A 19,500-nucleotide genomic window follows, 5' to 3' on the forward strand; every position below is an offset into this window, starting at 1 on the left:
ACAAAGTAGCCGCTTCCAATGAAATTCAGTATAATCCCGATTGATAGAATCAGAATTCAAATCATATAAGTCAACTACAATAAATTCATCCTTCGAGCCGGAATTGAACCAGCGACCTAAGGATACCTGCATATTTTCCACAGGGAATATCATCCTACAGTCCTCCGTTCTACCAACTGAGCTATCGAAGGGACAGGAAGGTTTGAATGTTTTCAGCTTGCTTATCGAGGCTGAAAATGAAGCCAACTAAAGTTTGTTTCAAAAGACTCAACAAAGAGTCAAACATGACAATAAGCCTGCTGTTGTCTCTGTACCTGCTCTTTTAAAACGTGTGCAAAGTTACAAAGTAGCATTTTACAACTAAATTTAGTATAATCCCAATTAATAGAAGCAGAATTCAAATCATTTCAGTCAACTACAACAAATTCATCCTTCGAGCCAGAATTGAACCAGCGACCTAAGGATACCTGCATATTTTCCACAGGGAATATTATCCTACAGTCCTCCGCTCTACCAACTGAGCTATCGAAGGGACAGGAAAGTTTGAATGTTTTCAGCCTGTTTATCGAGGCTGAAAATGAAGCATTTTACAACTAAATTTAGTATAATCCCAATTGATAGATGCAGAATTCAAATCATTTCAGTCAACTACAATAAGTTCATCCTTCGAGCCGGAATTGAACCAGCGACCTAAGGATACCTGCATATTTTCCACAGGGAATATCATCCTACAGTCCTCCGCTCTACCAACTGAGCTATCGAAGGGACAGGAAAGTTTGAATGTTTTCAGCTTGTTTATCGAGGCTGAAAATGAAGCCAACTAAAGTTTGTTTTAAAAGACTCAACAAAACAAAGAGTCAAACATGACAATGAGCCTGCTGTTGTCTCTGTACCTTCTCTTAAAACGTGTGCAAAGTTACAAAGTAGCCGCCTCCAATAAAATTCAGTACAATCCCCATTGATAGAATCAGAATTCAAATCATATAAGTCAACTACAATAAATTCATCCTTCGAGCCGGAATTGAACCAGCGACCTAAGGATACCTGCATATTTTCCACAGGGAATATCATCCTACAGTCCTCCGCTCTACCAACTGAGCTATCGAAGGGACAGGAAGGTTTGAATGTTTTCAGCTTGCTTATCGAGGCTGAAAATGAAGCCAACTAAAGTTTGTTTCAAAAGACTCAACAAAGAGTCAAACATGACAATAAGCCTGCTGTTGTCTCTGTACCTGCTCTTTTAAAACGTGTGCAAAGTTACAAAGTAGCCGCTTCCAATGAAATTCAGTATAATCCCGATTGATAGAATCAGAATTCAAATCATATAAGTCAACTACAATAAATTCATCCTTCGAGCCGGAATTGAACCAGCGACCTAAGGATACCTGCATATTTTCCACAGGGAATATCATCCTACAGTCCTCCGCTCTACCAACTGAGCTATCGAAGGGACAGGAAGGTTTGAATGTTTTCAGCTTGTTTATCGAGGCTGAAAATGAAGCCAACTAAAGTTTGTTTCAAAAGACTCAATAAAGAGTCAAACATGACAATAAGCCTGCTGTTGTCTCTGTACCTGCTCTTTTAAAACGTGTGCAAAGTTACAAAGTAGCCGCTTCCAATGAAATTCAGTATAATCCCGATTGATAGAATCAGAATTCAAATCATATAAGTCAACTACAATAAATTCATCCTTCGAGCCGGAATTGAACCAGCGACCTAAGGATACCTGCATATTTTCCACAGGGAATATCATCCTACAGTCCTCCGCTCTACCAACTGAGCTATCGAAGGGACAGGAAGGTTTGAATGTTTTCAGCTTGTTTATCGAGGCTGAAAATGAAGACAACTAAAGTTTGTTTCAAAAGACTCAATAAAGAGTCAAACATGACAATAAGCCTGCTGTTGTCTCTGTACCTGCTCTTTTAAAACGTGTGCAAAGTTACAAAGTAGCCGCTTCCAATGAAATTCAGTATAATCCCGATTGATAGAATCAGAATTCAAATCATATAAGTCAACTACAATAAATTCATCCTTCGAGCCGGAATTGAACCAGCGACCTAAGGATACCTGCATATTTTCCACAGGGAATATCATCCTACAGTCCTCCGCTCTACCAACTGAGCTATCGAAGGGACAGGAAGGTTTGAATGTTTTCAGCTTGTTTATCGAGGCTGAAAATGAAGACAACTAAAGTTTGTTTCAAAAGACTCAATAAAGAGTCAAACATGACAATAAGCCTGCTGTTGTCTCTGTACCTGCTCTTTTAAAACGTGTGCAAAGTTACAAAGTAGCCGCTTCCAATGAAATTCAGTATAATTCCGATTGATAGAATCAGAAATCAAATCATATAAGTCAACTACAATAAATTCATCCTTCGAGACGGAATTGAACCAGCGACCTAAGGATACCTGCATATTTTCCACAGGGAATATCATCCTACAGTCCTCCGCACTACCAACTGAGCTATCGAAGGGACAGGAAAGTTTGAATGTTTTCAGCCTGTTTATCGAGGCTGAAAATGAAGCATTTTACAATTAAATTTAGTATAATCCCAATTGATAGATGCAGAATTCAAATCATTTCAGTCAACTACAATAAATTCATCCTTCGAGCCGGAATTGAACCAGCGACCTAAGGATACCTGCATATTTTCCACAGGGAATATCATCCTACAGTCCTCCGCTCTACCAACTGAGCTATCGAAGGGACAGGAAAGTTTGAATGTTTTCAGCTTGTTTATCGAGGCTGAAAATGAAGCCAACTAAAGTTTGTTTTAAAAGACTCAACAAAACAAAGAGTCAAACATGACAATGAGCCTGCTGTTGTCTCTGTACCTGCTCTTTTAAAACGTGTGCAAAGTTACAAAGTAGCCGCTTCCAATGAAATTCAGTATAATCCCGATTGATAGAATCAGAATTCAAATCATATAAGTCAACTACAATAAATTCATCCTTCGAGCCGGAATTGAACCAGCGACCTAAGGATACCTGCATATTTTCCACAGGGAATATCATCCTACAGTCCTCCGCTCTACCAACTGAGCTACCGAAGGGACAGGAAGGTTTGACTGTTTTCAGCTTGTTTATCGAGGCTGAAAATGAAGCCAACTAAAGTTTGTTTCAAAAGACTCAATAAAGAGTCAAACATGACAATAAGCCTGCTGTTGTCTCTGTACCTGCTCTTTTAAAACGTGTGCAAAGTTACAAAGTAGCCGCTTCCAATGAAATTCAGTATAATCCCGATTGATAGAATCAGAATTCAAATCATATAAGTCAACTACAATAAATTCATCCTTCGAGCCGGAATTGAACCAGCGACCTAAGGATACCTGCATATTTTCCACAGGGAATATCATCCTACAGTCCTCCGCTCTACCAACTGAGCTATCGAAGGGACAGGAAGGTTTGAATGTTTTCAGCTTGCTTATCGAGGCTGAAAATGAAGCCAACTAAAGTTTGTTTCAAAAGACTCAACAAAGAGTCAAACATGACAATAAGCCTGCTGTTGTCTCTGTACCTGCTCTTTTAAAACGTGTGCAAAGTTACAAAGTAGCATTTTACAACTAAATTTAGTATAATCCCAATTAATAGAAGCAGAATTCAAATCATTTCAGTCAACTACAATAAATTCATCCTTCGAGCCAGAATTGAACCAGCGACCTAAGGATACCTGCATATTTTCCACAGGGAATATTATCCTACAGTCCTCCGCTCTACCAACTGAGCTATCTAAGGGACAGGAAAGTTTGAATGTTTTCAGCCTGTTTATCGAGGCTGAAAATGAAGCATTTTACAACTAAATTTAGTATAATCCCAATTGATAGATGCAGAATTCAAATCATTTCAGTCAACTACAATAAGTTCATCCTTCGAGCCGGAATTGAACCAGCGACCTAAGGATACCTGCATATTTTCCACAGGGAATATCATCCTACATTCCTCCGCTCTACCAACTGAGCTATCGAAGGGACAGGAAAGTTTGAATGTTTTCAGCTTGTTTATCGAGGCTGAAAATGAAGCCAACTAAAGTTTGTTTTAAAAGACTCAACAAAACAAAGAGTCAAACATGACAATGAGCCTGCTGTTGTCTCTGTACCTTCTCTTAAAACGTGTGCAAAGTTACAAAGTAGCCGCCTCCAATGAAATTCAGTACAATCCCCATTGATAGAATCAGAATTCAAATCATATAAGTCAACTACAATAAATTCATCCTTCGAGCCGGAATTGAACCAGCGACATAAGGATACCTGCATATTTTCCACAGGGAATATTATCCTACAGTCCTCCGCTCTACCAACTGAGCTATCGAAGGGACAGGAAAGTTTGAATGTTTTCAGCCTGTTTATCGAGGCTGAAAATGAAGCATTTTACAACTAAATTTAGTATAATCCCAATTGATAGATGCAGAATTCAAATCATTTCAGTCAACTACAATAAGTTCATCCTTCGAGCCGGAATTGAACCAGCGACCTAAGGATACCTGCATATTTTCCACAGGGAATATCATCCTACTTGGGATTATACTAAATTTAGTTGTAAAATGCTTAATTTTCAGCCTCGATAAACAAGCTGAAAACATTCAAACTTTCCTGTCCCTTCGATAGCTCAGTTGGTAGAGCGGAGGACTGTAGGATAATATTCCCTGTGGAAAATATGCAGGTATCCTTAGGTCGCTGGTTCAATTCCGGCTCGAAGGATGAATTTATTGTAGTTGACTTATATGATTTGAATTCTGATTTTATCAATCGGGATTATACTGAATTTCATTGGACGCGGCTACTTTGTAACTTTGCACACGTTTTAAAAGAGCAGGTACAGAGACAACAGCAGGCTCATTGTCATGTTTGACTCTTTGTTGAGTCTTTTGAAACAAAGCTGAAAACATTCTTCTCGCTCGCTTAGCATGCGAGAAGTAGCGGGATCGATGCCTGCATTCTCCAAGTGACTTTGGTTTATTCTGTGCACATGATGAGTGCAAAAAGAAGATTGATAAATCAATGGAACTTCTTGCAACCATAATTTTCTTCCCCCGAGACTTGTAGAATATGATAACTTTTGATTACCAAATATTTAGTGGACAAATAAGATATTCAGAAATGTTCCTGTTTTAATGCAGCAATTTGTACTCTTTCGTGTAGAGACTTGTTGTTTTCACATGTAAACTGCATTTATTTTTTCAGTCTTGAGGATCTGAGCTGAAAGGATCATGTATTGCCTGGCAGACTAAAGGAGAGTTGACTGCGACGAGGATCGGATTCGAACCCACGCGTGCAGAGCACAATGGATTAGCAGTCCATCGCCTTAACCACTCGGCCACCTCGTCACCTGTAGACTATCTTTACATCAACACTCTGATCCAGGTCACCTTCCAAAGTGTATACATAGGTCAGGAAACTTTGGAAAAGCGTTGCATGGAGGGAGTAGAGGAGGGGAGCTAGGAGAGCTAGGTGGCTCTTCCTCAAGACATTTTATACAGGGGAATTAGCTCAAATGGTAGAGCGCTCGCTTAGCATGCGAGAAGTAGCGGGATCGATGCCCGCATTCTCCAAGTGACTTTGGTTTATTCTGTGCACATGATGAGTGCAAAAAGAAGATTGATAAATCAATGGAACTTCTTGCAACCATAATTTTCTTCCCCCGAGACTTGTAGAATATGATAACTTTTGATTACCAAATATTTAGTGGACAAATAAGATATTCAGAAATGTTCATGTTTTAATGCAGCAATTTGTAATCTTTCGTGTAGAGACTTGTTGTTTTCACATGTAAACTGCATTTATTTTTTCAGTCTTGAGGATCTGAGCTGAAAGGATCATGTATTGCCTGGCAGACTAAAGGAGAATTGACTGCGACGAGGATGGGATTTGAACCCACACTTGCAGAGCACAATGGATTAGCAGTCCATCGCCTTAACCACTCGGCCACCTCGTCATCTGTAGACTATCTTTACATCAACACTTTGATCCAGGTCACCTTCCAAAGTGTATACATAGGTCAGGAAACTTTGGAAAAGCGTTGCATGGAGGGGGTAGAGGAGGGGAGCTAGGCGGCTCTTCCTCAAGACATTTTATACGGGGGAATTAGCTCAAATGGTAGAGTGCTCGCTTAGCATGCGAGAAGTAGCGGGATCGATGCCTGCATTCTCCAAGTGACTTTGGTTTATTCTGTGCACATGATGAGTGCAAAAAGAAGATTGATAAATCAATGGAACTTCTTGCAACCATAATTTTCTTCCCCCGAGACTTGTAGAATATGATAACTTTTGATTACCAAATATTTAGTGGACAAATAAGATATTCAGAAATTTTCCTGTTTTAATGCAGCAATTTGTAATCTTTCGTGTAGAGACTTGTTGTTTTCACATGTAAACTGCATTTATTTTTTCAGTCTTGAGGATCTGAGCTGAAAGGATCATGTATTGCCTGGCAGACTAAAGGAGAGTTGACTGCGACGAGGATCGGATTCGAACCCACGCGTGCAGAGCACAATGGATTAGCAGTCCATCGCCTTAACCACTCGGCCACCTCGTCACCTGTAGACTATCTTTACATCAACACTCTGATCCAGGTCACCTTCCAAAGTGTATACATAGGTCAGGAAACTTTGGAAAAGCGTTGCATGGAGGGAGTAGAGGAGGGGAGCTAGGAGAGCTAGGTGGCTCTTCCTCAAGACATTTTATACAGGGGAATTAGCTCAAATGGTAGAGCGCTCGCTTAGCATGCGAGAAGTAGCGGGATCGATGCCCGCATTCTCCAAATGACTTTGGTTTATTCTGTGCACATGATGAGTGCAAAAAGAAGATTGATAAATCAATGGAACTTCTTGCAACCATAATTTTCTTCCCCCGAGACTTGTAGAATATGATAACTTTTGATTACCAAATATTTAGTGGACAAATAAGATATTCAGAAATGTTCCTGTTTTAATGCAGCAATTTGTAATCTTTCGTGTAGAGACTTGTTGTTTTCACATGTAAACTGCATTTATTTTTTCAGTCTTGAGGATCTGAGCTGAAAGGATCATGTATTGCCTGGCAGACTAAAGGAGAATTGACTGCGACGAGGATGGGATTTGAACCCACGCATGCAGAGCACAATGGATTAGCAGTCCATCGCCTTAACCACTCGGCCACCTCGTCATCTGTAGACTATCTTTACATCAACACTTTGATCCAGGTCACCTTCCAAAGTGTATACATAGGTCAGGAAACTTTGGAAAAGCGTTGCATGGAGGGGGTAGAGGAGGGGAGCTAGGCGAGCTAGGCGGCTCTTCCTCATGACATTTTATCCAGGGGAATTAGCTCAAATGGTAGAGCGCTCGCTTAGCATGCGAGAAGTAGCGGGATCAATGCCCGCATTCTCCAAGTGACTTTGGTTTATTCTGTGCACATGATGAGTGCAAAAAGAAGATTGATAAATCAATGGAACTTCTTGCAACCATAATTTTCTTCCCCCGATACTTGTAGAATATGATAACTTTTGATAACCAAATATTTAGTGGACAAATAAGATATTCAGAAATGTTCCTGTTTTAATGCAGCAATTTGTAATCTTTCGTGTAGAGACTTGTTGTTTTCACATGTAAACTGCATTGATTTTTTCAGTCTTGAGGATCTGAGCTGAAAGGATCATGTATTGCCTGGCAGACTAAAGGAGAGTTGACTGCGACGAGGATGGGATTCGAACCCACGCGTGCAGAGCACAATGGATTAGCAGTCCATCACCTTAACCACTCGGCCACCTCGTCACCTGTAGACTATCTTTACATCAACACTCTGATCCAGGTCACCTTCCAAAGTGTATACATAGGTCAGGAAACTTTGGAAAAGCGTTGCATGGAGGGGGTAGAGGAGGGGAGCTAGGCGAGCTAGGCGGCTCTTCCTCATGACATTTTATCCAGGGGAATTAGCTCAAATGGTAGAGCGCTCGCTTAGCATGCGAGAAGTAGCGGGATCAATGCCCGCATTCTCCAAGTGACTTTGGTTTATTCTGTGCACATGATGAGTGCAAAAAGAAGATTGATAAATCAATGGAACTTCTTGCAACCATAATTTTCTTCCCCCGAGACTTGTAGAATATGATAACTTTTGATTACCAAATAATTAGTGGACAAATAAGATATTCAAAAATGTTCCTGTTTTAATGCAGCAATTTGTACTCTTTCGTGTAGAGACTTGTTGTTTTCACATGTAAACTGCATTGATTTTTTCAGTCTTGAGGATCTGAGCTGAAAGGAAAAGCGTTGCATGGAGGGAGTAGAGGAGGGGAGCTAGGTGAGCTAGGTGGCTCTTCCTCATGACATTTTATACAGTGGAATTAGCTCAAATGGTAGAGCGCTCGCTTAGCATGCGAGAAGTAGCGGGATCGATGCCTGCATTCTCCAAGTGACTTTGGTTTATTCTGTGCACATGATGAGTGCAAAAAGAAGATTGATAAATCAATGGAACTTCTTGCAACCATAATTTTCTTCCCCCGAGACTTGTAGAATATGATAACTTTTGATTACCAAATATTTAGTGGACAAATAAGATATTCAGAAATGTTCCTGTTTTAATGCAGCAATTTGTACTCTTTCGTGTAGAGACTTGTTGTTTTCACATGTAAACTGCATTGATTTTTTCAGTCTTGAGGATCTGAGCTGAAAGGAAAAGAGTTGCATGGAGGGAGTAGAGGAGGGGAGCTAGGTGAGCTAGGTGGCTCTTCCTCATGACATTTTATACAGTGGAATTAGCTCAAATGGTAGAGCGCTCGCTTAGCATGCGAGAAGTAGCGGGATCGATGCCTGCATTCTCCAAGTGACTTTGGTTTATTCTGTGCACATGATGAGTGCAAAAAGAAGATTGATAAATCAATGGAACTTCTTGCAACCATAATTTTCTTCCCCCGAGACTTGTAGAATATGATAACTTTTTATTACCAAATAATTAGTGGACAAATAAGATATTCAGAAATGTTCCTGTTTTAATGCAGCAATTTGTACTCTTTCGTGTAGAGACTTGTTGTTTTCACATGTAAACTGCATTGATTTTTTCAGTCTTGAGGATCTGAGCTGAAAGGAAAAGCGTTGCATGGAGGGAGTAGAGGAGGGGAGCTAGGTGAGCTAGGTGGCTCTTCCTCATGACATTTTATACAGTGGAAATTAGCTCAAATGGTAGAGCGCTCGCTTAGCATGCGAGAAGTAGCGGGATCGATGCCTGCATTCTCCAAGTGACTTTGGTTTATTCTGTGCACATGATGAGTGCAAAAAGAAGATTGATAAATCAATGGAACTTCTTGCAACCATAATTTTCTTCCCCCGAGACTTGTAGAATATGATAACTTTTGATTACCAAATATTTAGTGGACAAATAAGATATTCAGAAATGTTCCTGTTTTAATGCAGCAATTTGTAATCTTTCGTGTAGAGACTTGTTGTTTTCACATGTAAACTGCATTGATTTTTTCAGTCTTGAGGATCTGAGCTGAAAGGATCATGTATTGCCTGGCAGACTAAAGGAGAATTGACTGCGACGAGGATGGGATTCGAACCCACGCGTGCAGAGCACAATGGATTAGCAGTCCATCGCCTTAACCACTCGGCCACCTCGTCATCTGTAGACTATCTTTACATCAACACTTTGATCCAGGTCACCTTCCAAAGTGTATACATAGGTCAGGAAACTTTGGAAAAGCGTTGCATGGAGGGGGTAGAGGAGGGGAGCTAGGCGAGCTAGGCGGCTCTTCCTCAATGACATTTTATACAGGGGAATTAGCTCAAATGGTAGAGCGCTCGCTTAGCATGCGAGAAGTAGCGGGATCGATGCCCGCATTCTCCAAGTGACTTTGGTTTATTCTGTGCACATGATGAGTGCAAAAAGAAGATTGATAAATCAATGGAACTTCTTGCAACCATAATTTTCTTCCCCCGAGACTTGTAGAATATGATAACTTTTGATTACCAAATATTTAGTGGACAAATAAGATATTCAGAAATGTTCCTGTTTTAATGCAGCAATTTGTACTCTTTCGTGTAGAGACTTGTTGTTTTCACATGTAAACTGCATTGATTTTTTCAGTCTTGAGGATCTGAGCTGAAAGGAAAAGCGTTGCATGGAGGGAGTAGAGGAGGGGAGCTAGGTGAGCTAGGTGGCTCTTCCTCATGACATTTTATACAGTGGAATTAGCTCAAATGGTAGAGCGCTCGCTTAGCATGCGAGAAGTAGCGGGATCGATGCCTGCATTCTCCAAGTGACTTTGGTTTATTCTGTGCACATGATGAGTGCAAAAAGAAGATTGATAAATCAATGGAACTTCTTGCAACCATAATTTTCTTCCCCCGAGACTTGTAGAATATGATAACTTTTTATTACCAAATATTTAGTGGACAAATAAGATATTCAGAAATGTTCCTGTTTTAATGCAGCAATTTGTACTCTTTCGTGTAGAGACTTGTTGTTTTCACATGTAAACTGCATTGATTTTTTCAGTCTTGAGGATCTGAGCTGAAAGGATCATGTATTGCCTGGCAGACTAAAGGAGAAGTTGACTGCGACGAGGATGGGATTCGAACCCACGCATGCAGAGCACAATGGATTAGCAGTCCATCGCCTTAACCACTCGGCCACCTCGTCATCGGTAGACTATCTTTACATCAACACTTTGATCCAGGTCACCTTCCAAAGTGTATACATAGGTCAGGAAACTTTGGAAAAGCGTTGCATGGAGGGGGTAGAGGAGGGGAGCTAGGCGGCTCTTCCTCAAGACATTTTATCCAGGGGAATTAGCTCAAATGGTAGAGTGCTCGCTTAGCATGCGAGAAGTAGCGGGATCGATGCCTGCATTCTCCAAGTGACTTTGGTTTATTCTGTGCACATGATGAGTGCAAAAAGAAGATTGATAAATCAATGGAACTTCTTGCAACCATAATTTTCTTCCCCCGAGACTTGTAGAATATGATAACTTTTGATTACCAAATATTTAGTGGACAAATAAGATATTCAGAAATGTTCCTGTTTTAATGCAGCAATTTGTAATCTTTCGTGTAGAGACTTGTTGTTTTCACATGTAAACTGCATTGATTTTTTCAGTCTTGAGGATCTGAGCTGAAAGGATCATGTATTGCCTGGCAGACTAAAGGAGAGTTGACTGCGACGAGGATGGGATTCGAACCCACGCGTGCAGAGCACAATGGATTAGCAGTCCATCGCCTTAACCACTCGGCCACCTCGTCACCTGTAGACTATCTTTACATCAACACTCTGATCCAGGTCACCTTCCAAAGTGTATACATAGGTCAGGAAACTTTGGAAAAGCGTTGCATGGAGGGAGTAGAGGAGGGGAGCTAGGAGAGCTAGGCGGCTCTTCCTCAAGACAATTTATACAGGGGAATTAGCTCAAATGGTAGAGCGCTTGCTTAGCATGTGAGAAGTAGTGGGATCAATGCCCGCATTCTCCAAGTGACTTTGGTTTATTCTGTGCACATGATGAGTGCAAAAAGAAGATTGATAAATCAATGGAACTTCTTGCAACCATAATTTTCTTCCCCCGAGACTTGTAGAATATGATAACTTTTGATTACCAAATATTTAGTGGACAAATAAGATATTCAGAAATGTTCCTGTTTTAATGCAGCAATTTGTACTCTTTCGTGTAGAGACTTGTTGTTTTCACATGTAAACTGCATTGATTTTTTCAGTCTTGAGGATCTGAGCTGAAAGGATCATGTATTGCCTGGCAGACTAAAGGAGAATTGACTGCGACGAGGATGGGATTCGAACCCACGCGTGCAGAGCACAATGGATTAGCAGTCCATCGCCTTAACCACTCGGCCACCTCGTCATCTGTAGACTATCTTTACATCAACACTTTGATCCAGGTCACCTTCCAAAGTGTATACATAGGTCAGGAAACTTTGGAAAAGCGTTGCATGGAGGGGGTAGAGGAGGGGAGCTAGGCGGCTCTTCCTCAAGACATTTTATACGGGGGAATTAGCTCAAATGTTAGAGCGCTCGCTTAGCATGCGAGAAGTAGCGGGATCGATGCCTACATTCTCCAAGTGACTTTGGTTTATTCTGTGCACATGATGAGTGCAAAAAGAAGATTGATAAATCAATGGAACTTCTTGCAACCATAATTTTCTTCCCCCGAGACTTGTAGAATATGATAACTTTTGATTACCAAATATTTAGTGGACAAATAAGATATTCAGAAATGTTCCTGTTTTAATGCAGCAATTTGTAATCTTTCGTGTAGAGACTTGTTGTTTTCACATGTAAACTGCATTGATTTTTTCAGTCTTGAGGATCTGAGCTGAAAGGATCATGTATTGCCTGGCAGACTAAAGGAGAATTGACTGCGACGAGGATGGGATTCGAACCCACGCGTGCAGAGCACAATGGATTAGCAGTCCATCGCCTTAACCACTCGGCCACCTCGTCATCTGTAGACTATCTTTACATCAACACTTTGATCCAGGTCACCTTCCAAAGTGTATACATAGGTCAGGAAACTTTGGAAAAGCGTTGCATGGAGGGGGTAGAGGAGGGGAGCTAGGCGGCTCTTCCTCAAGACATTTTATACGGGGGAATTAGCTCAAATGGTAGAGTGCTCGCTTAGCATGCGAGAAGTAGCGGGATCGATGCCTGCATTCTCCAAGTGACTTTGGTTTATTCTGTGCACATGATGAGTGCAAAAAGAAGATTGATAAATCAATGGAACTTCTTGCAACCATAATTTTCTTCCCCCGAGACTTGTAGAATATGATAACTTTTGATTACCAAATATTTAGTGGACAAATAAGATATTCAGAAATGTTCCTGTTTTAATGCAGCAATTTGTAATCTTTCGTGTAGAGACTTGTTGTTTTCACATGTAAACTGCATTGATTTTTTCAGTCTTGAGGATCTGAGCTGAAAGGATCATGTATTGCCTGGCAGACTAAAGGAGAGTTGACTGCGACGAGGATGGGATTCGAACCCACGCATGCAGAGCACAATGGATTAGCAGTCCATCGCCTTAACCACTCGGCCACCTCGTCACCTGTAGACTATCTTTACATCAACACTCTGATCCAGGTCACCTTCCAAAGTGTATACATAGGTCAGGAAACTTTGGAAAAGCGTTGCATGGAGGGAGTAGAGGAGGGGAGCTAGGAGAGCTAGGCGGCTCTTCCTCATGACATTTTATCCAGGGGAATTAGCTCAAATGGTAGAGCGCTCGCTTAGCATGCGAGAAGTAGCGGGATCGATGCCCGCATTCTCCAAGTGACTTTGGTTTATTCTGTGCACATGATGAGTGCAAAAAGAAGATTGATAAATCAATGGAACTTCTTGCAACCATAATTTTCTTCCCCCGAGACTTGTAGAATATGATAACTTTTGATTACCAAATATTTAGTGGACAAATAAGATATTCAGAAATGTTCCTGTTTTAATGCAGCAATTTGTACTCTTTCGTGTAGAGACTTGTTGTTTTCACATGTAAACTGCATTGATTTTTTCAGTCTTGAGGATCTGAGCTGAAAGGATCATGTATTGCCTGGCAGACTAAAGGAGAAGTTGACTGCGACGAGGATGGGATTCGAACCCACGCAGTGCAGAGCACAATGGATTAGCAGTCCATCGCCTTAACCACTCGGCCACCTCGTCATCTGTAGACTATCTTTACATCAACACTCTGATCCAGGTCACCTTCCAAAGTGTATACATAGGTCAGGAAACTTTGGAAAAGCGTTGCATGGAGGGGGTAGAGGAGGGGAGCTAGGCGAGCTAGGCGGCTCTTCCTCATGACATTTTATCCAGGGGAATTAGCTCAAATGGTAGAGCGCTCGCTTAGCATGCGAGAAGTAGCGGGATCGATGCCCGCATTCTCCAAGTGACTTTGGTTTATTCTGTGCACATGATGAGTGCAAAAAGAAGATTGATAAATCAATGGAACTTCTTGCAACCATAATTTTCTTCCCCCGAGACTTGTAGAATATGATAACTTTTGATTACCAAATATTTAGTGGACAAATAAGATATTCAGAAATGTTCCTGTTTTAATGCAGCAATTTGTAATCTTTCGTGTAGAGACTTGTTGTTTTCACATGTAAACTGCATTGATTTTTTCAGTCTTGAGGATCTGAGCTGAAAGGATCATGTATTGCCTGGCAGACTAAAGGAGAGTTGACTGCGACGAGGATGGGATTCGAACCCACGCGTGCAGAGCACAATGGATTAGCAGTCCATCGCCTTAACCACTCGGCCACCTCGTCATCGGTAGACTATCTTTACATCAACACTTTGATCTAGGTCACCTTCCAAAGTGTATACATAGGTCAGGAAACTTTGGAAAAGCGTTGCATGGAGGGGGTAGAGGAGGGGAGCTAGGCGGCTCTTCCTCAAGACATTTTATACAGGGGAATTAGCTCAAATGGTAGAGTGCTCGCTTAGCATGCGAGAAGTAGCGGGATCGATGCCTGCATTCTCCAAGTGACTTTGGTTTATTCTGTGCACATGATGAGTGCAAAAAGAAGATTGATAAATCAATGGAACTTCTTGCAACCATAATTTTCTTCCCCCGAGACTTGTAGAATATGATAACTTTTGATTACCAAATATTTAGTGGACAAATAAGATATTCAGAAATGTTCCTGTTTTAATGCAGCAATTTGTAATCTTTCGTGTAGAGACTTGTTGTTTTCACATGTAAACTGCATTGATTTTTTCAGTCTTGAGGATCTGAGCTGAAAGGATCATGTATTGCCTGGCAGACTAAAGGAGAGTTGACTGCGACGAGGATGGGATTCGAACCCACGCGTGCAGAGCACAATGGATTAGCAGTCCATCGCCTTAACCACTCGGCCACCTCGTCACCTGTAGACTATCTTTACATCAACACTCTGATCCAGGTCACCTTCCAAAGTGTATACATAGGTCAGGAAACTTTGGAAAAGCGTTGCATGGAGGGAGTAGAGGAGGGGAGCTAGGAGAGCTAGGCGGCTCTTCCTCAAGACATTTTATACAGGGGAATTAGCTCAAATGGTAGAGCGCTTGCTTAGCATGCGAGAAGTAGCGGGATCGATGCCCGCATTCTCCAAGTGACTTTGGTTTATTCTGTGCACATGATGAGTGCAAAAAGAAGATTGATAAATCAATGGAACTTCTTGCAACCATTATTTTCTTCCCCCGAGACTTGTAGAATATGATAACTTTTGATTACCAAATATTTAGTGGACAAATAAGATATTCAGAAATGTTCCTGTTTTAATGCAGCAATTTGTACTCTTTCGTGTAGAGACTTGTTGTTTTCACATGTAAACTGCATTGATTTTTTCAGTCTTGAGGATCTGAGCTGAAAGGATCATGTATTGCCTGGCAGACTAAAGGAGAGTTGACTGCGACGAGGATGGGATTCGAACCCACGCGTGCAGAGCACAATGGATTAGCAGTCCATCGCCTTAACCACTCGGCCACCTCGTCACCTGTAGACTATCTTTACATCAACACTCTGATCCAGGTCACCTTCCAAAGTGTATACATAGGTCAGGAAACTTTGGAAAAGCGTTGCATGGAGGGGGTAGAGGAGGGGAGCTAGGCGGCTCTTCCTCAAGACATTTTATACAGGGGAATTAGCTCAAATGGTAGAGCGCTCGCTTAGCATGCGAGAAGTAGCGGGATCGATGCCTGCATTCTCCAAGTGACTTTGGTTTATTCTGTGCACATGATGAGTGCAAAAAGAAGATTGATAAATCAATGGAACTTCTTGCAACCATAATTTTCTTCCCCCGAGACTTGTAGAATATGATAACTTTTGATTACCAAATATTTAGTGGACAAATAAGATATTCAGAAATGTTCCTGTTTTAATGCAGCAATTTGTACTCTTTCGTGTAGAGACTTGTTGTTTTCACATGTAAACTGCATTGATTTTTTCAGTCTTGAGGATCTGAGCTGAAAGGATCATGTATTGCCTGGCAGACTAAAGGAGAGTTGACTGCGACGAGGATGGGATTCGAACCCACGCATGCAGAGCACAATGGATTAGCAGTCCATCGCCTTAACCACTCGGCCACCTCGTCATCGGTAGACTATCTTTACATCAACACTTTGATCTAGGTCACCTTCCAAAGTGTATACATAGGTCAGGAAACTTTGGAAAAGCGTTGCATGGAGGGGGTAGAGGAGGGGAGCTAGGCGAGCTAGGCGGCTCTTCCTCATGACATTTTATACAGGGGAATTAGCTCAAATGGTAGAGCGCTCGCTTAGCATGCGAGAAGTAGCGGGATCGATGCCCGCATTCTCCAAGTGACTTTGGTTTATTCTGTGCACATGATGAGTGCAAAAAGAAGATTGATAAATCAATGGAACTTCTTGCGACCATAATTTTCTTCCCCCGAGACTTGTAGAATATGATAACTTTTGATTACCAAATATTTAGTGGACAAATAAGATATTCAGAAATGTTCCTGTTTTAATGCAGCAATTTGTAATCTTTCGTGTAGAGACTTGTTGTTTTCACATGTAAACTGCATTGATTTTTTCAGTCTTGAGGATCTGAGCTGAAAGGATCATGTATTGCCTGGCAGACTAAAGGAGAGTTGACTGCGACGAGGATGGGATTCGAACCCACGCGTGCAGAGCACAATGGATTAGCAGTCCATCGCCTTAACCACTCGGCCACCTCGTCACCTGTAGACTATCTTTACATCAACACTCTGATCCAGGTCACCTTCCAAAGTGTATACATAGGTCAGGAAACTTTGGAAAAGCGTTGCATGGAGGGGGTAGAGGAGGGGAGCTAGGCGAGCTAGGCGGCTCTTCCTCATGACATTTTATCCAGGGGAATTAGCTCAAATGGTAGAGCGCTCGCTTAGCATGCGAGAAGTAGCGGGATCAATGCCCGCATTCTCCAAGTGACTTTGGTTTATTCTGTGCACATGATGAGTGCAAAAAGAAGATTGATAAATCAATGGAACTTCTTGCAACCATAATTTTCTTCCCCCGAGACTTGTAGAATATGATAACTTTTGATTACCAAATAATTAGTGGACAAATAAGATATTCAGAAATGTTCCTGTTTTAATGCAGCAATTTGTACTCTTTCGTGTAGAGACTTGTTGTTTTCACATGTAAACTGCATTGATTTTTTCAGTCTTGAGGATCTGAGCTGAAAGGAAAAGCGTTGCATGGAGGGAGTAGAGGAGGGGAGCTAGGTGAGCTAGGTGGCTCTTCCTCATGACATTTTATACAGTGGAATTAGCTCAAATGGTAGAGCGCTCGCTTAGCATGCGAGAAGTAGCGGGATCGATGCCTGCATTCTCCAAGTGACTTTGGTTTATTCTGTGCACATGATGAGTGCAAAAAGAAGATTGATAAATCAATGGAACTTCTTGCAACCATAATTTTCTTCCCCCGAGACTTGTAGAATATGATAACTTTTGATTACCAAATATTTAGTGGACAAATAAGATATTCAGAAATGTTCCTGTTTTAATGCAGCAATTTGTACTCTTTCGTGTAGAGACTTGTTGTTTTCACATGTAAACTGCATTGATTTTTTCAGTCTTGAGGATCTGAGCTGAAAGGAAAAGAGTTGCATGGAGGGAGTAGAGGAGGGGAGCTAGGTGAGCTAGGTGGCTCTTCCTCATGACATTTTATACAGTGGAATTAGCTCAAATGGTAGAGCGCTCGCTTAGCATGCGAGAAGTAGCGGGATCGATGCCTGCATTCTCCAAGTGACTTTGGTTTATTCTGTGCACATGATGAGTGCAAAAAGAAGATTGATAAATCAATGGAACTTCTTGCAACCATAATTTTCTTCCCCCGAGACTTGTAGAATATGATAACTTTTGATTACCAAATATTTAGTGGACAAATAAGATATTCAGAAATGTTCCTGTTTTAATGCAGCAATTTGTACTCTTTCGTGTAGAGACTTGTTGTTTTCACATGTAAACTGCATTGATTTTTTCAGTCTTGAGGATCTGAGCTGAAAGGAAAAGCGTTGCATGGAGGGAGTAGAGGAGGGGAGCTAGGTGAGCTAGGTGGCTCTTCCTCATGACATTTTATACAGGGGAATTAGCTCAAATGGTAGAGCGCTCGCTTAGCATGCGAGAAGTAGCGGGATCGATGCCCTGCATTCTCCAAGTGACTTTGGTTTATTCTGTGCACATGATGAGTGCAAAAAGAAGATTGATAAATCAATGGAACTTCTTGCAACCATAATTTTCTTCCCCCGAGACTTGTAGAATATGATAACTTTTGATTACCAAATATTTAGTGGACAAATAAGATATTCAGAAATGTTCCTGTTTTAATGCAGCAATTTGTAATCTTTCGTGTAGAGACTTGTTGTTTTCACATGTAAACTGCATTGATTTTTTCAGTCTTGAGGATCTGAGCTGAAAGGATCATGTATTGCCTGGCAGACTAAAGGAGAGTTGACTGCGACGAGGATGGGATTCGAACCCACGCGTGCAGAGCACAATGGATTAGCAGTCCATCGCCTTAACCACTCGGCCACCTCGTCATCCTGTAGACTATCTTTACATCAACACTTTGATCTAGGTCACCTTCCAAAGTGTATACATAGGTCAGGAAACTTTGGAAAAGCGTTGCATGGAGGGGGTAGAGGAGGGGAGCTAGGCGGCTCTTCCTCAAGACATTTTATACAGGGGGAATTAGCTCAAATGGTAGAGCGCTCGCTTAGCATGCGAGAAGTAGCGGGATCGATGCCTGCATTCTCCAAGTGACTTTGGTTTATTCTGTGCACATGATGAGTGCAAAAAGAAGATTGATAAATCAATGGAACTTCTTGCAACCATAATTTTCTTCCCCCGAGACTTGTAGAATATGATAACTTTTGATTACCAAATATTTAGTGGACAAATAAGATATTCAGAAATGTTCCTGTTTTAATGCAGAAATTTGTAATCTTTCGTGTAGAGACTTGTTGTTTTCACATGTAAACTGCATTTATTTTTTCAGTCTTGAGGATCTGAGCTGAAAGGATCATGTATTGCCTGGCAGACTAAAGGAGAGTTGACTGCGACGAGGATGGGATTCGAACCCACGCGTGCAGAGCACAATGGATTAGCAGTCCATCGCCTTAACCACTCGGCCACCTCGTCACCTGTAGACTATCTTTACATCAACACTCTGATCCAGGTCACCTTCCAAAGTGTATACATAGGTCAGGAAACTTTGGAAAAGCGTTGCATGGAGGGAGTAGAGGAGGGGAGCTAGGAGAGCTAGGCGGCTCTTCCTCATGACATTTTATACAGGGGAATTAGCTCAAATGGTAGAGCGCTCGCTTAGCATGCGAGAAGTAGCGGGATCGATGCCCGCATTCTCCAAGTGACTTTGGTTTATTCTGTGCACATGATGAGTGCAAAAAGAAGATTGATAAATCAATGGAACTTCTTGCAACCATAATTTTCTTCCCCCGAGACTTGTAGAATATGATAACTTTTGATTACCAAATATTTAGTGGACAAATAAGATATTCAGAAATTTTCCTGTTTTAATGCAGCAATTTGTACT

General features: G+C 41.3%; 1 protein-coding gene and 44 non-coding genes across 45 annotated transcripts in view; 12 read left to right on the forward strand and 33 right to left on the reverse strand.

Annotated features, from left to right (window-relative positions):
• arhgef12b (Rho guanine nucleotide exchange factor (GEF) 12b) overlaps window positions 1-694 on the forward strand; it is a 15,427-nt gene extending 14,733 nt beyond the window's left edge. Inside the window, exon 9 of the mRNA XM_034550449.1 lies at window positions 622-694. Within this exon, the coding sequence (XP_034406340.1) occupies window positions 622-694 (73 nt within the window). The remainder of the gene's footprint in view (window positions 1-621) is intronic.
• On the reverse strand, window positions 89-191 carry trnay-gua. Its single transcript has 2 exons — window positions 155-191; window positions 89-124 (listed from the first exon to the last, which is right to left on the reverse strand). It is a non-coding gene; the product is annotated as a tRNA-Tyr (tRNA).
• Window positions 430-532, reverse strand: trnay-gua. The gene is made up of 2 exons: window positions 496-532; window positions 430-465 (listed from the first exon to the last, which is right to left on the reverse strand). It is a non-coding gene; the product is annotated as a tRNA-Tyr (tRNA).
• trnay-gua lies at window positions 663-765 on the reverse strand. The gene is made up of 2 exons: window positions 729-765; window positions 663-698 (listed from the first exon to the last, which is right to left on the reverse strand). It is a non-coding gene; the product is annotated as a tRNA-Tyr (tRNA).
• Window positions 766-1,006: 241 nt separating this feature from the next.
• On the reverse strand, window positions 1,007-1,109 carry trnay-gua. The gene is made up of 2 exons: window positions 1,073-1,109; window positions 1,007-1,042 (listed from the first exon to the last, which is right to left on the reverse strand). It is a non-coding gene; the product is annotated as a tRNA-Tyr (tRNA).
• A 238-nt stretch (window positions 1,110-1,347) lies between these two features.
• Window positions 1,348-1,450, reverse strand: trnay-gua. Its single transcript has 2 exons — window positions 1,414-1,450; window positions 1,348-1,383 (listed from the first exon to the last, which is right to left on the reverse strand). It is a non-coding gene; the product is annotated as a tRNA-Tyr (tRNA).
• A 238-nt stretch (window positions 1,451-1,688) lies between these two features.
• On the reverse strand, window positions 1,689-1,791 carry trnay-gua. The gene is made up of 2 exons: window positions 1,755-1,791; window positions 1,689-1,724 (listed from the first exon to the last, which is right to left on the reverse strand). It is a non-coding gene; the product is annotated as a tRNA-Tyr (tRNA).
• A 238-nt stretch (window positions 1,792-2,029) lies between these two features.
• On the reverse strand, window positions 2,030-2,132 carry trnay-gua. The gene is made up of 2 exons: window positions 2,096-2,132; window positions 2,030-2,065 (listed from the first exon to the last, which is right to left on the reverse strand). It is a non-coding gene; the product is annotated as a tRNA-Tyr (tRNA).
• A 238-nt stretch (window positions 2,133-2,370) lies between these two features.
• On the reverse strand, window positions 2,371-2,473 carry trnay-gua. Its single transcript has 2 exons — window positions 2,437-2,473; window positions 2,371-2,406 (listed from the first exon to the last, which is right to left on the reverse strand). It is a non-coding gene; the product is annotated as a tRNA-Tyr (tRNA).
• Window positions 2,474-2,603: 130 nt separating this feature from the next.
• Window positions 2,604-2,706, reverse strand: trnay-gua. Its single transcript has 2 exons — window positions 2,670-2,706; window positions 2,604-2,639 (listed from the first exon to the last, which is right to left on the reverse strand). It is a non-coding gene; the product is annotated as a tRNA-Tyr (tRNA).
• Window positions 2,707-2,949: 243 nt separating this feature from the next.
• Window positions 2,950-3,052, reverse strand: trnay-gua. Its single transcript has 2 exons — window positions 3,016-3,052; window positions 2,950-2,985 (listed from the first exon to the last, which is right to left on the reverse strand). It is a non-coding gene; the product is annotated as a tRNA-Tyr (tRNA).
• A 238-nt stretch (window positions 3,053-3,290) lies between these two features.
• Window positions 3,291-3,393, reverse strand: trnay-gua. Its single transcript has 2 exons — window positions 3,357-3,393; window positions 3,291-3,326 (listed from the first exon to the last, which is right to left on the reverse strand). It is a non-coding gene; the product is annotated as a tRNA-Tyr (tRNA).
• A 238-nt stretch (window positions 3,394-3,631) lies between these two features.
• On the reverse strand, window positions 3,632-3,734 carry trnay-gua. Its single transcript has 2 exons — window positions 3,698-3,734; window positions 3,632-3,667 (listed from the first exon to the last, which is right to left on the reverse strand). It is a non-coding gene; the product is annotated as a tRNA-Tyr (tRNA).
• A 130-nt stretch (window positions 3,735-3,864) lies between these two features.
• On the reverse strand, window positions 3,865-3,967 carry trnay-gua. The gene is made up of 2 exons: window positions 3,931-3,967; window positions 3,865-3,900 (listed from the first exon to the last, which is right to left on the reverse strand). It is a non-coding gene; the product is annotated as a tRNA-Tyr (tRNA).
• Window positions 3,968-4,208: 241 nt separating this feature from the next.
• On the reverse strand, window positions 4,209-4,311 carry trnay-gua. Its single transcript has 2 exons — window positions 4,275-4,311; window positions 4,209-4,244 (listed from the first exon to the last, which is right to left on the reverse strand). It is a non-coding gene; the product is annotated as a tRNA-Tyr (tRNA).
• Window positions 4,312-4,593: 282 nt separating this feature from the next.
• On the forward strand, window positions 4,594-4,696 carry trnay-gua. The gene is made up of 2 exons: window positions 4,594-4,630; window positions 4,661-4,696. It is a non-coding gene; the product is annotated as a tRNA-Tyr (tRNA).
• Window positions 4,697-5,240: 544 nt separating this feature from the next.
• trnas-gcu lies at window positions 5,241-5,322 on the reverse strand. The gene has a single exon. It is a non-coding gene; the product is annotated as a tRNA-Ser (tRNA).
• A 152-nt stretch (window positions 5,323-5,474) lies between these two features.
• On the forward strand, window positions 5,475-5,547 carry trnaa-agc. The gene has a single exon. It is a non-coding gene; the product is annotated as a tRNA-Ala (tRNA).
• Window positions 5,548-5,848: 301 nt separating this feature from the next.
• Window positions 5,849-5,930, reverse strand: trnas-gcu. Its single transcript has one exon. It is a non-coding gene; the product is annotated as a tRNA-Ser (tRNA).
• Window positions 5,931-6,447: 517 nt separating this feature from the next.
• trnas-gcu lies at window positions 6,448-6,529 on the reverse strand. The gene has a single exon. It is a non-coding gene; the product is annotated as a tRNA-Ser (tRNA).
• Window positions 6,530-6,681: 152 nt separating this feature from the next.
• trnaa-agc lies at window positions 6,682-6,754 on the forward strand. Its single transcript has one exon. It is a non-coding gene; the product is annotated as a tRNA-Ala (tRNA).
• A 301-nt stretch (window positions 6,755-7,055) lies between these two features.
• On the reverse strand, window positions 7,056-7,137 carry trnas-gcu. Its single transcript has one exon. It is a non-coding gene; the product is annotated as a tRNA-Ser (tRNA).
• A 152-nt stretch (window positions 7,138-7,289) lies between these two features.
• Window positions 7,290-7,362, forward strand: trnaa-agc. The gene has a single exon. It is a non-coding gene; the product is annotated as a tRNA-Ala (tRNA).
• A 301-nt stretch (window positions 7,363-7,663) lies between these two features.
• On the reverse strand, window positions 7,664-7,745 carry trnas-gcu. Its single transcript has one exon. It is a non-coding gene; the product is annotated as a tRNA-Ser (tRNA).
• Window positions 7,746-7,897: 152 nt separating this feature from the next.
• trnaa-agc lies at window positions 7,898-7,970 on the forward strand. The gene has a single exon. It is a non-coding gene; the product is annotated as a tRNA-Ala (tRNA).
• A 1,535-nt stretch (window positions 7,971-9,505) lies between these two features.
• trnas-gcu lies at window positions 9,506-9,587 on the reverse strand. The gene has a single exon. It is a non-coding gene; the product is annotated as a tRNA-Ser (tRNA).
• A 153-nt stretch (window positions 9,588-9,740) lies between these two features.
• Window positions 9,741-9,813, forward strand: trnaa-agc. Its single transcript has one exon. It is a non-coding gene; the product is annotated as a tRNA-Ala (tRNA).
• A 713-nt stretch (window positions 9,814-10,526) lies between these two features.
• On the reverse strand, window positions 10,527-10,608 carry trnas-gcu. The gene has a single exon. It is a non-coding gene; the product is annotated as a tRNA-Ser (tRNA).
• Window positions 10,609-11,125: 517 nt separating this feature from the next.
• Window positions 11,126-11,207, reverse strand: trnas-gcu. The gene has a single exon. It is a non-coding gene; the product is annotated as a tRNA-Ser (tRNA).
• Window positions 11,208-11,733: 526 nt separating this feature from the next.
• Window positions 11,734-11,815, reverse strand: trnas-gcu. The gene has a single exon. It is a non-coding gene; the product is annotated as a tRNA-Ser (tRNA).
• A 517-nt stretch (window positions 11,816-12,332) lies between these two features.
• Window positions 12,333-12,414, reverse strand: trnas-gcu. Its single transcript has one exon. It is a non-coding gene; the product is annotated as a tRNA-Ser (tRNA).
• A 517-nt stretch (window positions 12,415-12,931) lies between these two features.
• trnas-gcu lies at window positions 12,932-13,013 on the reverse strand. Its single transcript has one exon. It is a non-coding gene; the product is annotated as a tRNA-Ser (tRNA).
• Window positions 13,014-13,165: 152 nt separating this feature from the next.
• Window positions 13,166-13,238, forward strand: trnaa-agc. Its single transcript has one exon. It is a non-coding gene; the product is annotated as a tRNA-Ala (tRNA).
• Window positions 13,239-13,540: 302 nt separating this feature from the next.
• trnas-gcu lies at window positions 13,541-13,623 on the reverse strand. The gene has a single exon. It is a non-coding gene; the product is annotated as a tRNA-Ser (tRNA).
• A 152-nt stretch (window positions 13,624-13,775) lies between these two features.
• On the forward strand, window positions 13,776-13,848 carry trnaa-agc. Its single transcript has one exon. It is a non-coding gene; the product is annotated as a tRNA-Ala (tRNA).
• A 301-nt stretch (window positions 13,849-14,149) lies between these two features.
• trnas-gcu lies at window positions 14,150-14,231 on the reverse strand. The gene has a single exon. It is a non-coding gene; the product is annotated as a tRNA-Ser (tRNA).
• A 517-nt stretch (window positions 14,232-14,748) lies between these two features.
• trnas-gcu lies at window positions 14,749-14,830 on the reverse strand. The gene has a single exon. It is a non-coding gene; the product is annotated as a tRNA-Ser (tRNA).
• A 526-nt stretch (window positions 14,831-15,356) lies between these two features.
• Window positions 15,357-15,438, reverse strand: trnas-gcu. Its single transcript has one exon. It is a non-coding gene; the product is annotated as a tRNA-Ser (tRNA).
• Window positions 15,439-15,955: 517 nt separating this feature from the next.
• trnas-gcu lies at window positions 15,956-16,037 on the reverse strand. Its single transcript has one exon. It is a non-coding gene; the product is annotated as a tRNA-Ser (tRNA).
• A 152-nt stretch (window positions 16,038-16,189) lies between these two features.
• trnaa-agc lies at window positions 16,190-16,262 on the forward strand. Its single transcript has one exon. It is a non-coding gene; the product is annotated as a tRNA-Ala (tRNA).
• A 301-nt stretch (window positions 16,263-16,563) lies between these two features.
• On the reverse strand, window positions 16,564-16,645 carry trnas-gcu. Its single transcript has one exon. It is a non-coding gene; the product is annotated as a tRNA-Ser (tRNA).
• Window positions 16,646-16,797: 152 nt separating this feature from the next.
• Window positions 16,798-16,870, forward strand: trnaa-agc. The gene has a single exon. It is a non-coding gene; the product is annotated as a tRNA-Ala (tRNA).
• A 1,535-nt stretch (window positions 16,871-18,405) lies between these two features.
• Window positions 18,406-18,487, reverse strand: trnas-gcu. Its single transcript has one exon. It is a non-coding gene; the product is annotated as a tRNA-Ser (tRNA).
• A 519-nt stretch (window positions 18,488-19,006) lies between these two features.
• On the reverse strand, window positions 19,007-19,088 carry trnas-gcu. The gene has a single exon. It is a non-coding gene; the product is annotated as a tRNA-Ser (tRNA).
• Window positions 19,089-19,240: 152 nt separating this feature from the next.
• On the forward strand, window positions 19,241-19,313 carry trnaa-agc. The gene has a single exon. It is a non-coding gene; the product is annotated as a tRNA-Ala (tRNA).
• Window positions 19,314-19,500: the final 187 nt, after the last annotated feature.

This window comes from Cyclopterus lumpus, chromosome 14 (genome assembly GCF_009769545.1).
Source record: "Cyclopterus lumpus isolate fCycLum1 chromosome 14, fCycLum1.pri, whole genome shotgun sequence".
Lineage (NCBI taxonomy): Eukaryota > Metazoa > Chordata > Actinopteri > Perciformes > Cyclopteridae > Cyclopterus > Cyclopterus lumpus.